We start from the raw sequence: 13,633 nt of genomic DNA on the forward strand, positions 1-13,633 counted from the left end.
CCAAAGTGAAAGAAAATTAGATAGATAATATTGACTTTTCAACAGAAGGACTAAATTGACAGCTAAAAGATTGTCTAAGTGGCAAAATAACGTGCCATGTCAGCTCCTCCGTTAACGTCCGTCAGATTTTTTAACGCCAGGGACTAAATTGACTAGCGTTAGCCACTTCAATTGACCGCGAGGTGAATAAAATTCATTCAGGGATGAATGTGAAGTCGGTTGACACTTTTGAGGACCAAAGTGACCATTTACCCGATCTTGATAGCTGCGATTCATTTTTGTAACACGAGGTTACAAAATTGACCTTTTAAGAAGCAAAGGGAGTTATTTATCCTAATATTTGGTAAGCAAATTAATCAGTCCACAAGCAATTTGTAATTGGATTCAAATTCTAGTTGGGTTCTTTATTGAAAACCATAATTGTGAAGTTTAAGTAATATGAATGTATTGGCACATAAAAATTGGTGATTACTACTATGCTAGTCGAAGGGACTCTCCAGACGCCAAGGTAAACTAGGCGTTTGAAGCACTAGTCAAGGGTTTAAAATCGGTTGTTGGTGAGCTAAGATAAAATGGAAAGATGAGGAATTCATGTATATGGACAAAGATTTGAGAAAAAGTATAGGGGCTCGAATATAGAACTGAAAAGATTTTATGAGGTTCTGGAAGATCTTCACGTGCAAAAGCGTCAACAAGTCCAATACCTTTGATTTAGGGAAAACAGTTATTGCCAATGAATCAACTGATACAAGAAAGTCGACTCAAGACAACCTTACAACCTAACTAGGAGAAGCAAAGCACCAACACCCCAATGATTTGTAAATGCTAGTAAATATCGGGAAACTTAGGTAATGGTAAGTAATTGTTAACTTTCATAGATTAGCCAAATTTGTCTCTATAAATGGAGGAACGTTCATTTGTACAAACTAACCAAGCTCCTCCTCTAACGTGATGTTGGCCAAGTGTGTGGACAACGCCTCCAGTGGACGTTGTTTGTAACCCCCCATTTTTTAGGTCAAGTCAAATTCGTAACCATTCAAAAACAAGGACAATTTGGCAAAAACCTTGAGCTTAAAAGCTTCCCATTTTCACAAGTGACAGTTCATCAAAGAAGTTTCAGAGAAATTGAGGCGCGTCGCGCGGACAACTTAAGTACCAAGACTTCCTAGCCAAAACAACTTTAGAATTCTCATCACAAGATCAACAAGATTCTTCGACGCTTCGCTTGATAAAACCAATTTTCAAAATTCAAGTTCAAAATGATATCAATAATTAAAATACCCAATATATTAAATATATTCCCAAATTCAAAAATAATATCTTAGCACCTATGAAGCACGGACTCGGATACGGGCACCCGAACACGATACGACACGGCTAAACTCTAAAAAAATAAGACACAGGGACACCGCGTATATATATATATATATATATATATATATATATATATATATATATACTTTGATATTTTTTATGAAACTCTTGTCATAAAGCTTAGAAAATTGCTTTAATGTTTTCTTTGTAAAAAATACAACTTGTCTACAAAAAAAAAATTAATTTATCCACTGGTTTTCACTCTCTTATTGATCATTATCATTGATAATGTCTTTGACTATGATTCTTCAAGTGAGAAATTATCAATTTCTTCCATGCTTCACTCTTAACAATTACCGTAAAAAAGTATTAGATAACGAGAAGATAGAATCATCATGTTGAAGAAGAAGTCATAGATCTTCGTCTTCACCCCTTCAAGCTTCTTGCCGATCCTAGGATTAACCACAAGTCAACCCAATAAAAAATCACCCATTGTTCAACCTGTCATTATTTTTGATTTAATAATAATAATGATCAAATCAATAACTTTTAATTAGAGGGTCTTACATTGTTAAGGTGTTGGGGGATGTATAGTGTGAGAAAAGAGTTCTTATATAAGAACATGAGAATAAATCGTGACCGTTAGATCTAATAACGGATGATCAAAATTAAAACAACTTAGTAGTCACATGACCACTGACGTCATGTTTTAATCTTGATCATTCATAATAAGATCCAGTCATGATTTATTCTTATATTTATATTCTCTCATAAAAACACATTTTTCATATGATACATCTTGGGGTTGAGCTTCTGTGATTGTAATACTTTGATTCTTGCTTATTTACTAGCGTTCATCCAAGTCCCCGGAGAAGGATAGCTCAAGTAATAAGAGCTATGAATATAAGGGTTGGATGAGAAAAAAATGGTAAAGGATTCAGGGTTCAAACTCTTATGTCCCTTAACTCTTATTCAAAGGAGGAATGTGGAAAGTTAGTCAAGTAACTTTAGGCATCTAGTTCAGATTGATGTATACTTTTTACCTACGTGTGATGTGTCTGTCACCACCCACTATCACCGGTGCGGTGTCTTCTTTCCTTCAATGAACAGCCCCCACGTGATCCATTAACTTCTTCAAACATGGGTGGGATCAGCATTGCCGCAAAAAAGCCAAATGGACAGTTTCATGATTCTACTCTATCTCTTCTGAGTCATTATGACTTTCATGTCAATCTTCATTTCAATCTAGCTTACCAGCTGTGCCTGGACTCTACACTAAAGTCCATTTGGTTTGGTCCTTGCTTCTCTCATCCTCAACTAAACTAAACTTCTCATTGTTAAGTTGCTAAATAAATTCTGAATATCTAGCTAGCTCTTGGGTATTTGATATCTTCCTCAAATGATATTAGCTCAAGCTTTTCAATTAGTCTTCTTTTTTGGTTTCCAAGGATTAGTTTCAATTATAATTTGGCATGTTCAGCACTAGGTGTTTGTGGAAATTCTTTTTTCTTATGCTGTTCATGTTTTTGTGGTGAACCCTGGTATAAACCATGACTTTTCTTGTTCAACTTTAGTCATTTTTGGATAATAGTTGGAGATTTTCTGTTTACATAATTCAATCATTGGTGTTTTTTTATTTTTTATTGGGGAGTGAAACATGTGGGGAATGGTTTCTATGAGCTGGATTTAGAATGCTTACCAATTAGAAAACAAACAGGGTAATCTACCTGTCGGTCTCATATCTTAGAAATACATCTATTTTGACATTGATTTGAGGCTATCTGATGCTGGTACGGTTAGCTTTATATTATTGACAAAATTCCAGATCCATTTGTGCTGTTTTGGTAGGAAACTTTACCAGACAAACCACAAAGTTTTGAAGGTGAACACTGTTCTTGTTACGAGTAAAGAGAAACTAGAGGAAGCTACTCATTGCTATATGGGGGTTAAGGCTTTAGCAATGGCATGAAGAATCTTATATATGGGTATCAACAACAAGACCATTGTTTGGTTTAGGAGAGATCTTAGAATTGAGGACAATCCGGCATTCGCTGCTGCTGCAAGGGATGGTTTGGTCTTCCCTATCTATATATGGTGCCCCAAAGAGGAAGGACAATTTTATCCTGGTAGAGTGTCAAGGTGGTGGCTGAAGCAGTCTCTTGCTCACTTGGATCATTCACTGAAATCACTTGGAGCCGGACTTGCGCTGATCAAAACTGACAGTACTCTTGCAGCACTTTTGGAATGTATAAATGCTGTTCAAGCAACAAAAGTAGTGTTTAACCATCTCTATGGTAAGTGTTACTGTCCAAGAGGTATCCTTTTGTGGAATAAACTTTCCTTGTTAAACAATGTAGCTGAATTTGTATTGCTTCCTGCTATGTATCATCTTTTTTCATGAGGTACACTTATAACTTATAAGGGAGAAGCCTTGCTTGAAAATAGATGTTTGTATGAGATGGAAGAAGAAATTGGTGATTTGCCATAGTCGAAGTCATGTTTTTTTACAATTATTGAATCTCAATATTTAATCTGTAACTATGTGGTTGAAGTGGATATTATGGCATTGAGCATTTGGTTTTGCAAAAGCGGAATGCAATTTTACTATATGACAAGCATGGTTTAACCATCATGTAAAATCAAAAGGTTGGTGGAGTGCATGAGAATATCATCTACTCTCTCACAGGCATCTTATATAGGAAACATTGTTTATCTTCATGATGAACAATGATTGTTTTTCCAATCTAGAGTCTAGACATGGAGGAAAATACATTGTTTGTCTACATGCCAGAATAGCTCATGTTAACGCATCAAAGAAAAATTATAGTTATCTGATCTATTTCTTCTCAATTAAATGCTAGTTATCTGACCACTTCTTCTTTTGTCAGACCCAGTTTCGCTTGTTCGCGATCACAACATCAAAGAAAAACTTCTGGAACTTGGTATTTCTGTGCAGAGCTACAATGGAGACTTGCTGTATGAGCCATGGGACATATATGACGAGAGCGGTCATGCATTTACAAACTTCGATTCTTTTTGGAACAAATGCTTGGATATGCAAATAAAAACATTTTCACTTATTCCTCCTTGTCAACTAGTTTTGGCTGAAGGTATGACTGTATTCAAGCTACTATAAATTTATCTTTTCTTGATAATATGATAATTGATATTAGGCTTTTGCTAGAGTTAAAAGATATATTATTACAAATGAAATGAGGATACGTTTCCTCCTGTAACCAAAAAAAATGAAATGAGGATTTAAGGATATACAATAGCATCTTGTGGTATAAGAACTTGGACTTTAACACTCTTCACGCCCATGACTGGGCATCTGGAGCGTGAAAACCTGCAAGAGTAAAAGGTTCAGGTGAGAATTTGTTTCTTTGCTTTTATTGATGACAGGAAAAGTTGAAAAATATTCAATTGAGGAACTATGTCTTGAAGATGAATCAGAAAAATCAAGCAATGCATTACTAGGAAGAGCATGGTTTCCAGGATGGATCAACAGCGAGAAGGCTTTAACAGACTTTGTTGAAAACCACCTAATTCATTACTCCAAGAACAGACTCAAGCTTGGTGGTGACTCCACCTCACTCTTGTCCCCATATATTCACTTTGGAGAATTGAGTGTGAGGAAAGTTTTTCAGTCGGCGCGCACCAAGCAGATATTATGGACAAATGAAGGAAACGGTGCTGGTAAAGAGAGTGCAACTCTTTTTCTCAGGGCCATTGGACTTAGAGACTATGCACGCTATCTGTGTTTCAATTTCCCATTCACATTAGAAAGGCCACTACTAGGGAACTTGACATTTTTCCCTTGGAATGCTGATCCTGAAAACTTCAAGGCATGGAGGCAAGGCAGGACTGGCTTTCCTTTAGTTGATGCAGGAATGAGAGAACTTTGGGCAACTGGATGGATACACAACAAAATGCGGGTCATAGTTTCCAGTTTTGCTGTGAAAATGTTGCTCATGCCATGGAAATGGGGAATGAAGTATTTCTGGGACACACTTTTGGATGCTGACCTTGAATGTGATATCTTGGGCTGGCAGTATATCTCAGGGTGCTTACCGGATGGTCACAAGCTTGAGCGCCTGGACGATCCTGAGGTATGTCATGGTTTTACTATGTTCTTTGTGATAGTAAGATGTAATTATCTGAATTCATAATTTCTCTTAATTTTTATGCTTGTGTATTCAACATAACCTGGATAACATCACAATCTACTGTTTCATATGATTTTGCTGATTCTTTTCTGCTTTTGTTTTCTTTACCTCCTCATGTGTCAACTTTAAAAATTTGAGGAGAGTTATCAGACAAAACCTATTAGTAGGAAACAATTTTTTTGCATTGAAGTAAATTTCTCCCTAGATTTATGTTATCTTCTGGCAGTAGAAAATTCATAGATGTGCTTTTCATATTTTGTCCAATGCCTCTGATATCTGGAAATATTGATCTTTTCATATTTAATGTAAATTTCTGTATTGATACTTTCAAACCTCAATTCATATCTCAACTCTGTATGAGATAGTTGATTTGATATTCTGATCTATATATTTGAGGAGGGCTATGTCAGTATGTATTTCAAAGGTTTACTGTGATTATTTGACATTTTGGTTGATTGAGTATCCATTTCTTAAACTGTGGGGATTAGTAGAAATTATATCGAAGAAGAACTATAGTAGTTTGAAGAGATTAGTTTTCAAAATTCCTCTCTCATGACTCCCAGAATAAATTTTAGTAGGCTCTTTTTGGCTAAAGTTTAATCTTCTACAAAATTATTGTTTTTTAAGATTCTGTACAAGGATCAAGAATGTTATTAGATATCCTTATTATATTCTCATATCACTTGAAGACAAAGGTCAAATTGAAACTAGTAAATTATTCAGTGCCTTCTGGATTTCTAAAGCAGTGAACAACTTGAAACAAACTAAAATTTCTGAAGTGACAGAAAAGGAGTATCTATTATGAAGGGGTAAATACTCCTCATTCAGAGAGTAAGAAAATCCTAACTCATTATAACAAGCACTCTAATTTTGTCTCACTTTTGGATCAGATTCAAGGGGCTAAATTTGATCCAGAAGGTGAATATATCCGTCAATGGCTGCCAGAGTTGTCAAGAATGCCAACTGAATGGATCCATCATCCTTGGGAGGCACCACTTAGTGTGCTTAGAGCATCAGGTGTAGAGTTAGGTCAAAACTATCCAAAACCAATCACTGACATAGATTCGGCTAGAGATAAACTGACTGGAGCTATATTCAAGATGTGGGAAAATGAAGCAGCTTCAAAAGCTTCAAGTTCAGAAGATAGACATGAAGGTGTAGATGACAGTGAGAATAATTTGCCCATTCCAAAGGTTTTCTTGAAGGACAAAGCTCCACCACGCGCTACTACTTCATCCAATGACCAGAAAGTGCCAGCACTTCAGAATCCCCAGAATGATGATCCTCCTAATAGGAAAAGACTGAAATTCATGGAAGAGGTGGAGCAGAAACAAGATGATTTGCGAAACCTTAGCAAGGATACCGGGGTATCAAGCATTGATCAAGAAGCGTGCTCCACAGCTGAGTCTTCATGCACGAAGCAGAGTTCTAGCACCGTCTCGTTTTCTGTCCCACAACAGTGTTCCTCATCTTCTAACAAATAGTGGTCATGTCAAGGACAGATTGACATGGAAAGAAGTTTCAACTAAAGATGGTGAGTATAACAACATTCCCAAAGGGGAAAAAGAACTTAAACAAAGAGCGTCTTTAGGACAAGCAATTCTTGCATGAATATACTGCTTATAGGCACAACCAGTTAGAAGCTTAAGATACATTAAAATAATGACAACAAAGCCTTTGTTTTTTATTATGCTTGTAGACAGTATGCTCATGCATGTAGGCACTTGATTCATAAGAACAGCAGGTTCTAAATCATCCGAGTCATATCCTACTAATAGGGAAAGAAAAAAAATTCTACTGGAAGATGCATAGTGAGGTTTCTTTTGAGATCCTTTCTTTTTCCTTGTTGTGAGCTCTGGTATACTACTAATGATTAATAATTGCAATACAGGAGCCATGGGAGGTTGATGCTGTTCACAATCATAAACATAGTAGCAGTAGCATTGCTCTATGAGGACAAAAATAAATTGCCATATTTAAATGCTTTTATTCAACGTGTTATGTTCCTTATGTTTAGGCTTATTTCACTATAGTCTTTAGATTTAAAATGACTCAATGGCAAATGAAGGTGTATATCTACCCTGTTCCAGAGAACATGCACCACGTTTTCACAATATGACACACATACCACAAGGCTACAAGAACAAGAATGTACTCACCCCTACAAGGCTACAAGGGGCACAACGATAACCGTAGCCAAAGGAGAGCCTAGTGATACGTGTGACAAAATAATAAGTGTGATTAGTTGAGTAAATAGTACATACATATATATGTCATCACACTCAAACAAAGTACATGCGTATTGTTTATTAACGTGTATAATACAAATGTGAATTTTAACTAGGAACAACACAAAAAACATACACTTTTTAATTGTTCTAGCACCCCTTATCATATATAGCTGAAACACAACTTCTTTATCACAGACTTCAATCAAACTGGAACTGTCCTTGCAGAACCTACTCCCTCAATCCCCTCAGCACCATCTTCATTCTCCCCAGTCAATTCCTCTAGTGATTTTCCCTTTGATTCTGGAACCAATAAGGTGAATAACATCCCAGCGAAGTTGATCACACCAAGCATAATGAGGGAGTTCTTAATCCCAATACCAGTTGGGTACCCTGCATCAGTCTTGGAGGGGTCCTTACTTTGTGCAGCATATAAGAAGCCAAATGCACCAACAATTGCTCCTGCCTTTCCTGCAGCAGCTGAGATTCCATGACAAGTAGACCTTAGCCTTGCTGGGAAGATCTCTGCTGGCACAACAAATGTGGTGGCATTTGGGCCAAAGTTGGCAAAGAAGAAGGTGAGTGAGTACATCGCAACAAACCCAATTCTGTTGTCTTTCTCGGTCCAGTGATCATAAGGTATAGCCAGAGCAAACATGAAGACGGTCATGAAGAAGAATCCCATCAGTTGGATAGCAAAACGACCCATGTAATCTATAAGTGCTACTGTGAACCAGTAACCTGGCACAGTGCTGCAAAGTGCTATGAGTGTCTGTGCTCTTGCAATCTTATAAACTTCATGGATGGCATTCATTTCTTTAGCTGGAGGGATCCATCCAATTGCACTGAATATGTCTTTCTGGAAAAGGTTCTGGCTGTAGAATGCTATGTCCAACAAGAACCAAGTGGAACTAGTTCCCAGCAAATGCAGCCCATGGCGCTTGGCAAATTCCTTGCTGAATAAACCAAACTTATTGTTATCTGCTTCTGTAATTTTCTGCAACTTTTCTTGCTCAACTTCAAGTTCGACATTCAACACCTTAGACATGTCTGAAGCAGCTTGTTTTGCATTCTTGGCAACAAGGGCTGTGTAGCGAGCTGTTTCCGGCATTTTCAGACGCCAGTAGTAAGTGAGTGCAGCTGGGGCTGCACCAAACATTAAAATAATACGCCAAACATAATCAAATTCAGGCAGTACTATGGATGCTTCTGGATTTTCTTGATATGTAGGAATCTTGTATTTGTGGTCATATATAGTTGATACAATCAAGGCAACTATCCCACCAGCCAGGATTCCAAATCCTTGCATGGCAAACACTGCAGCTATGAATGCGCCTCGAGTCTTTTTGTTGGCATATTCAGACATGATTGTAGCAGAAAGAGGGTAGTCACCACCAATCCCAAATCCAAGCCAGAACCTGAAGAAACATAGTGATGCCATGACACTCTTTGCACTTGATCCAAAAGAGAGACCCGAGGCAATGGAACACACTACCATGAGAACAAGAGTTAAACCATAGACTTTTTTTCTCCCCATCTTGTCACCAAGCCAACCAAAGAACAGTTGGCCTGCTAATGTTCCACACAATGCAACACCAGTGACAGCAGCTTGGACATTAGGAGGAAGAGTTCCGGGCTTTGGTGCATTTGGTTCTGTGTAATATATCCGCCCCAGCAACTTGGTGACAAGGGAAATGCAAAACAGATCATAGGCATCAGTGAAGAAACCCATTCCAGCTATCACAATTGCAGTGAAGTGATACCATTGTGTCTTGGCCAAATCAAGTGTATTGAGCAACCCCAGTTGTCCAGCCATCACTGAATCTGCTACCTTCTGTAAACCCCTTTGAGATTACAAGTTTTCTGCACAAATACAATTAAAAAGCTTAACAACCTTTGAAATTTGATTAATGAGAGAATACCATATACTTTTTTCCATTTGTTGTTACTTTTGTGAATGAAAATCATATAAAAAAAACTGAGATTTAAGATAAGTATCTCAGGTTTATTGGCTTTTAATTAATTCGATCTCATCGGCAGAGAGTACCAGAAATAGAATCAAGGAGTTTGGTAATCCTTACCAATTATCATGATAGAGCATTTATAAAGCACCATTGGCATATCTAGGGAATAAACAATCTTAGTGGTGGTTTAGAAATTTTGCAGTTAATTATAACCTTTATCTTGCTGATCTAAGATATGAATACACTACAGTGACCACTGAAGCCATTTATCATCTTAAAAGTAGACACTAGAAAGTAAGAAGGTAACAGATTGTTCCAAATTATCTTATCTTGATACACTTCATACATTCTATGATTAATATAGAAAGTAAAGATAGGGGAGGGGCTTGAGCGGACTATGGTAACTGCTTCATTGAAAACAACAAGCCAAGTCCCTAATCAAGAAAGGTAAACTCATGAAGAAATTAGAGAGAGGAAACAAGGAAATAAAAAGAAAATTAGATTGGAGCAATGTCTTGTGCAGAATACATTGGAAAAATGAAGTTTACAAATACACTCTCAAAAAGAAAAAAGAGAGATAAGAATGAAAGAGTTAGATATGAGATGTGTGATAAATGATGTAATAAAAAAGAAACTAGAGAAAGGAAACAAAGAAATGAAGAAAATTAGATTGGAGCAATGTCTTGTGTGGAATGCATTGGAAAAAGGAAGACGTTTACAAATACACTCACGAAAAGAGAGATGAGAATGAAAGAGTTAGATATAAGAGGTGTGATAAGTGATGTAATAATATAAGAATGTAGAGATAGAAAGAAAAACAATTACTGAAAATAAAATTAAAAGAAAGTGATATGTAAATGAATTAACCCAATGAAAAAAACAATAAACTAATAAAGAAAAAGAAAACAACACATGCACACCACACTCTTTGAGCTGAGCACACTTTTTACATTGAATAAAATTAATGTTAACTCCTTTAAATAGAATGATATAGTGTGTTCTAAAGATATATAACAAGCTATGTTACCAACATTTAATGGTAGTGGAATTGATAGAATATTTTTTTGTAATTAGTTTGTGTATCTCTTATATTAGACAACATATTCATAGCTAGAGTATCTCCAATGAGAGTATGTAATGTTAAATACAGACTCCCACCAATATCTATTACTATTGGAGCATATTTTTAATTCCAATATAGCTAGTGAGGGTATGTGAGAGTAGATACTCAATTTAGTCATGAAAATTGTATTTGCATTTATTATTGCTTAATTTAAAAGGTTTAAATAAAACTTGCAATTAATAAACTAATTTTTTTATATAAACTTTTAAGAGTTGTTGGGTTGGAGTAAAAATTAATAAAACGATGTAGATGATGTGACATTATTAAGAGTTGTAAAAAGTAAAATGTAAATAATTTAGTGAATATCATGATTAAAGATGCTCTTAGTAACATAGTTAATAGCATAATTGACCTCTCAATTATTATGATTGTATTTTGAAAGGTCAATTATGCTATTAACTAGACTATGGTTATGAATGCTATTAAATATGATATGGATAAGTTGTCTAATACTACTATAAGATATATACATGAACTAATTACAAGAATATTTAGATGAATAATAGGAATGCTTATTATTATAACCAGAGAGTACAGTGTGGCCTTTCACTATTGAAAGGAACTCTCTTTCTAGTTCCATACATCACACATGAATTGGAAAGGCATTTTGTTGCCCTCTAACTCACCAATAGAGAAGAAGGGAGAGACAGAAAGCCTGCTTGTGACTCAGAATCCAAGTTGAAGGAAAGTGGTGGTTTTGAGATGGGGGCGGAGTAGGTACTTGGAGCAGTAATACATACATGTATATATAGATAACAATACCTCCATCCCCTCCGAAGTCAAAAGAATATACTCGGCATCTATATTTTCTTTAGCCTTCATATCCATCAATGTGAACGCTAGGTTAAAATAAATTAAAAATGTCAACGCTTCACAAAAACAAACCTGATCATGTTGGTCATTTTTTAAAATCTTGAAAACCTATTTAAAAATCTCATTGTCAACATGTTAAAGTGGCTTAATTATGTACCAATTATCGTCGGATCCGTTGGTATATATATTCATTGTTAATTTTATTTAATTAAAAAGTCTTGTGATCTTAACCAGCAACATTGTAATGGATTGGTGTCGCCATGTCGATACATCTTTATAAGTTAAGTTCACTTTCATTCTAAATAAATCTTAAGTTTGTTTATTTCAAAAAAAAAAAGAAAGGTTTTAGACTCAATTTTAAAGTAGACCAATATGCTTTAATCTTTTTTTTTGATGGGAACCAATATGCTTTAATCTTTAAATAGATTAGTAAATATAAATTTTCAAGGCAGGAGAAAAAGATAATATGATAACAGTAAAAATAATACTATATTATTTGACTTTATTTAAACAATTCGTGTTTAAAAATATTTTCTTGGATGGCTAAAAGTCTTCCCTTTTCATGTATAAACTAAAATAATTCGAGTGTAGAAAAATCTAAGGTGATCCCTCTGACGTGTGAATAACAACAATGATATATACACACCTCACTTTCTAAACACTTCATTTTCACTCATTTTTATTTATATCTCTCTCCTTTTATCATCTATCACATCTCAAATTTTCTCTCTCTTACTTTTTCTTTTCTTCCTATCTCTCTCATCCTCCACCTCTCTCCACCTCATCTTAGAGGTGTGAACATAACATGTGAATAACGTGATGCTCCTCTAACTCAAAGTAAGAGCCTAGCTAAAGTACACCTATAGGTGTACGGTACGGTATTCCTCATACTAAATTCAGGATTCTAATATTTAGCTTAAAGTTTATTTAAATTACTTTTAAGTTCTATAGAGATGTTTTACATATCTATTTGTTATAAAAATAATAACTTTATTTATATTCATCATCTATCCTCGAATGATAGCTCAAAAGTGGTAAGAGTTAGGGAACATATTAGTTGAGTGGGGGAGGTCTATATATGAATCAATCCCTATAAAGTGTAATTTATTTTTTCGATGTAAAAGAAATTATATATATATGTATATATATTCATCATCACATTTTTTATTAAAGGGATTAAAAAAAGTAACCTAATAAAAACTTGATAAATTGTCTATTTATAGCGGTTGTTAATTAGAGATACAAATATGCTGGATTATTTAAAATGATTATTTTTTAAGGTTGTGCAGACAGTTTAAAAGATCATTAATTAATATATAATTTAAAAGTTGAGTTATATTGAAAAGAGAGAATGAAAGTTTTTTTTTTTCAAAAATGAAGGATGTGTATAAATATATCTAGTTGAGAAACAACTCTCTCTACATGAGCACAATAACCAAGCCAACAAAAAGCTTGCAAAAGATCATCTGCTACAGCAAAAATACTCCTAAATACCTCTAAAAAAACCGCCACGAGATGCATAACCAAATCAAATCCATTGCGTTTGCACAACCGAGAATAACCCCCATTTTGAAGTTGATAAAATAGCGACAAGAAAAAATCCTACCAACCGCACGACACCTGAAAAACAGAGACCTAACCCAGTCGAGCAAAACAAAAGGCCCAACAACCAAAACCCACCAGAGCGCCATAAAGCTGAGACACAAAACCTAAAAGAAAACAAAAACATACAATAAAACTAGCAAAAGATAAGAAGCTGAACAGAAAACCAGCAAATAACAGCAGTGACACAAACATCATACCACCAGTTCTGCAGCAACATCTGCCAAGGAGAAGCCATTGAGACCGGAAGGGGATCGTAGACTCAACACCCATCAGAATATCGATCATGCAGAAACATCCGCCAAGGAGAAGACATTGAAGCCGGAAAGGGACCGTAGTCTCAACACCCATCACAAAACGAGATCTCGAACGTCGTCACGCCTTCATCCTTGTCACACCACCACCAATGCCTCCTCGATAGAG

General features: G+C 35.6%; 2 protein-coding genes across 4 annotated transcripts; one reads left to right on the top strand and one right to left on the bottom strand.

The window, feature by feature from the left end:
* The first annotated feature begins 2,452 nt into the window (after positions 1-2,452).
* On the top strand, positions 2,453-7,469 carry LOC130723586 (cryptochrome-1-like). Of its 3 annotated transcripts, none has more exons than XR_009014306.1 (6): positions 2,453-2,603; positions 3,163-3,608; positions 4,203-4,424; positions 4,717-5,423; positions 6,371-7,014; positions 7,372-7,469. XR_009014306.1 is itself a non-coding variant. In XM_057574692.1 (4 exons), the coding sequence occupies exons 1-4, from the start codon at positions 3,296-3,298 to the stop codon at positions 6,962-6,964; spliced, it is 1,836 nt and encodes a 611-aa protein (XP_057430675.1). In that variant the 5' UTR covers positions 2,464-3,295; the 3' UTR covers positions 6,965-7,307. The 3 variants fall into 3 exon arrangements, 1 of the variants encoding a protein (XP_057430675.1); XR_009014307.1 differs by having other exon boundaries at positions 2,457-2,603; positions 3,140-3,608; XM_057574692.1 differs by lacking the exon at positions 7,372-7,469 and having other exon boundaries at positions 2,464-3,608; positions 6,371-7,307.
* Positions 7,470-7,753: 284 nt separating this feature from the next.
* On the bottom strand, positions 7,754-11,557 carry LOC130723587 (low affinity inorganic phosphate transporter 1-like). The gene is made up of 2 exons (XM_057574694.1): positions 11,422-11,557; positions 7,754-9,571 (listed from the first exon to the last, which is right to left on the bottom strand). Exon 2 carries the CDS (start codon positions 9,522-9,524, stop codon positions 7,914-7,916), a length of 1,611 nt encoding a protein of 536 aa, XP_057430677.1. The 5' UTR covers positions 9,525-9,571; positions 11,422-11,557; the 3' UTR covers positions 7,754-7,913.
* Between the last annotated feature and the right edge of the window lie 2,076 nt (positions 11,558-13,633).

This window comes from Lotus japonicus, chromosome 6 (assembly GCF_012489685.1).
Source record: "Lotus japonicus ecotype B-129 chromosome 6, LjGifu_v1.2".
In the NCBI taxonomy this organism is placed as follows: domain Eukaryota; kingdom Viridiplantae; phylum Streptophyta; class Magnoliopsida; order Fabales; family Fabaceae; genus Lotus; species Lotus japonicus.

Bases quoted from the DNA above. Each gene is read 5' to 3' on its own strand.
- LOC130723586 (XM_057574692.1), top strand. From the start codon at position 3,296: ATGGGTATCAACAACAAGACCATTGTTTGGTTTAGGAGAGATCTTAGA. The intron at 3,609-4,202 runs GTAAGTGTTACT...TTCTTTTGTCAG, and splicing joins AGTGTTTAACCATCTCTATG to ACCCAGTTTCGCTTGTTCGC. The intron at 5,424-6,370 runs GTATGTCATGGT...CTTTTGGATCAG, and splicing joins AGCGCCTGGACGATCCTGAG to ATTCAAGGGGCTAAATTTGA.
- LOC130723587 (XM_057574694.1), bottom strand. From the start codon at position 9,524: ATGGCTGGACAACTGGGGTTGCTCAATACACTTGATTTGGCCAAGACA.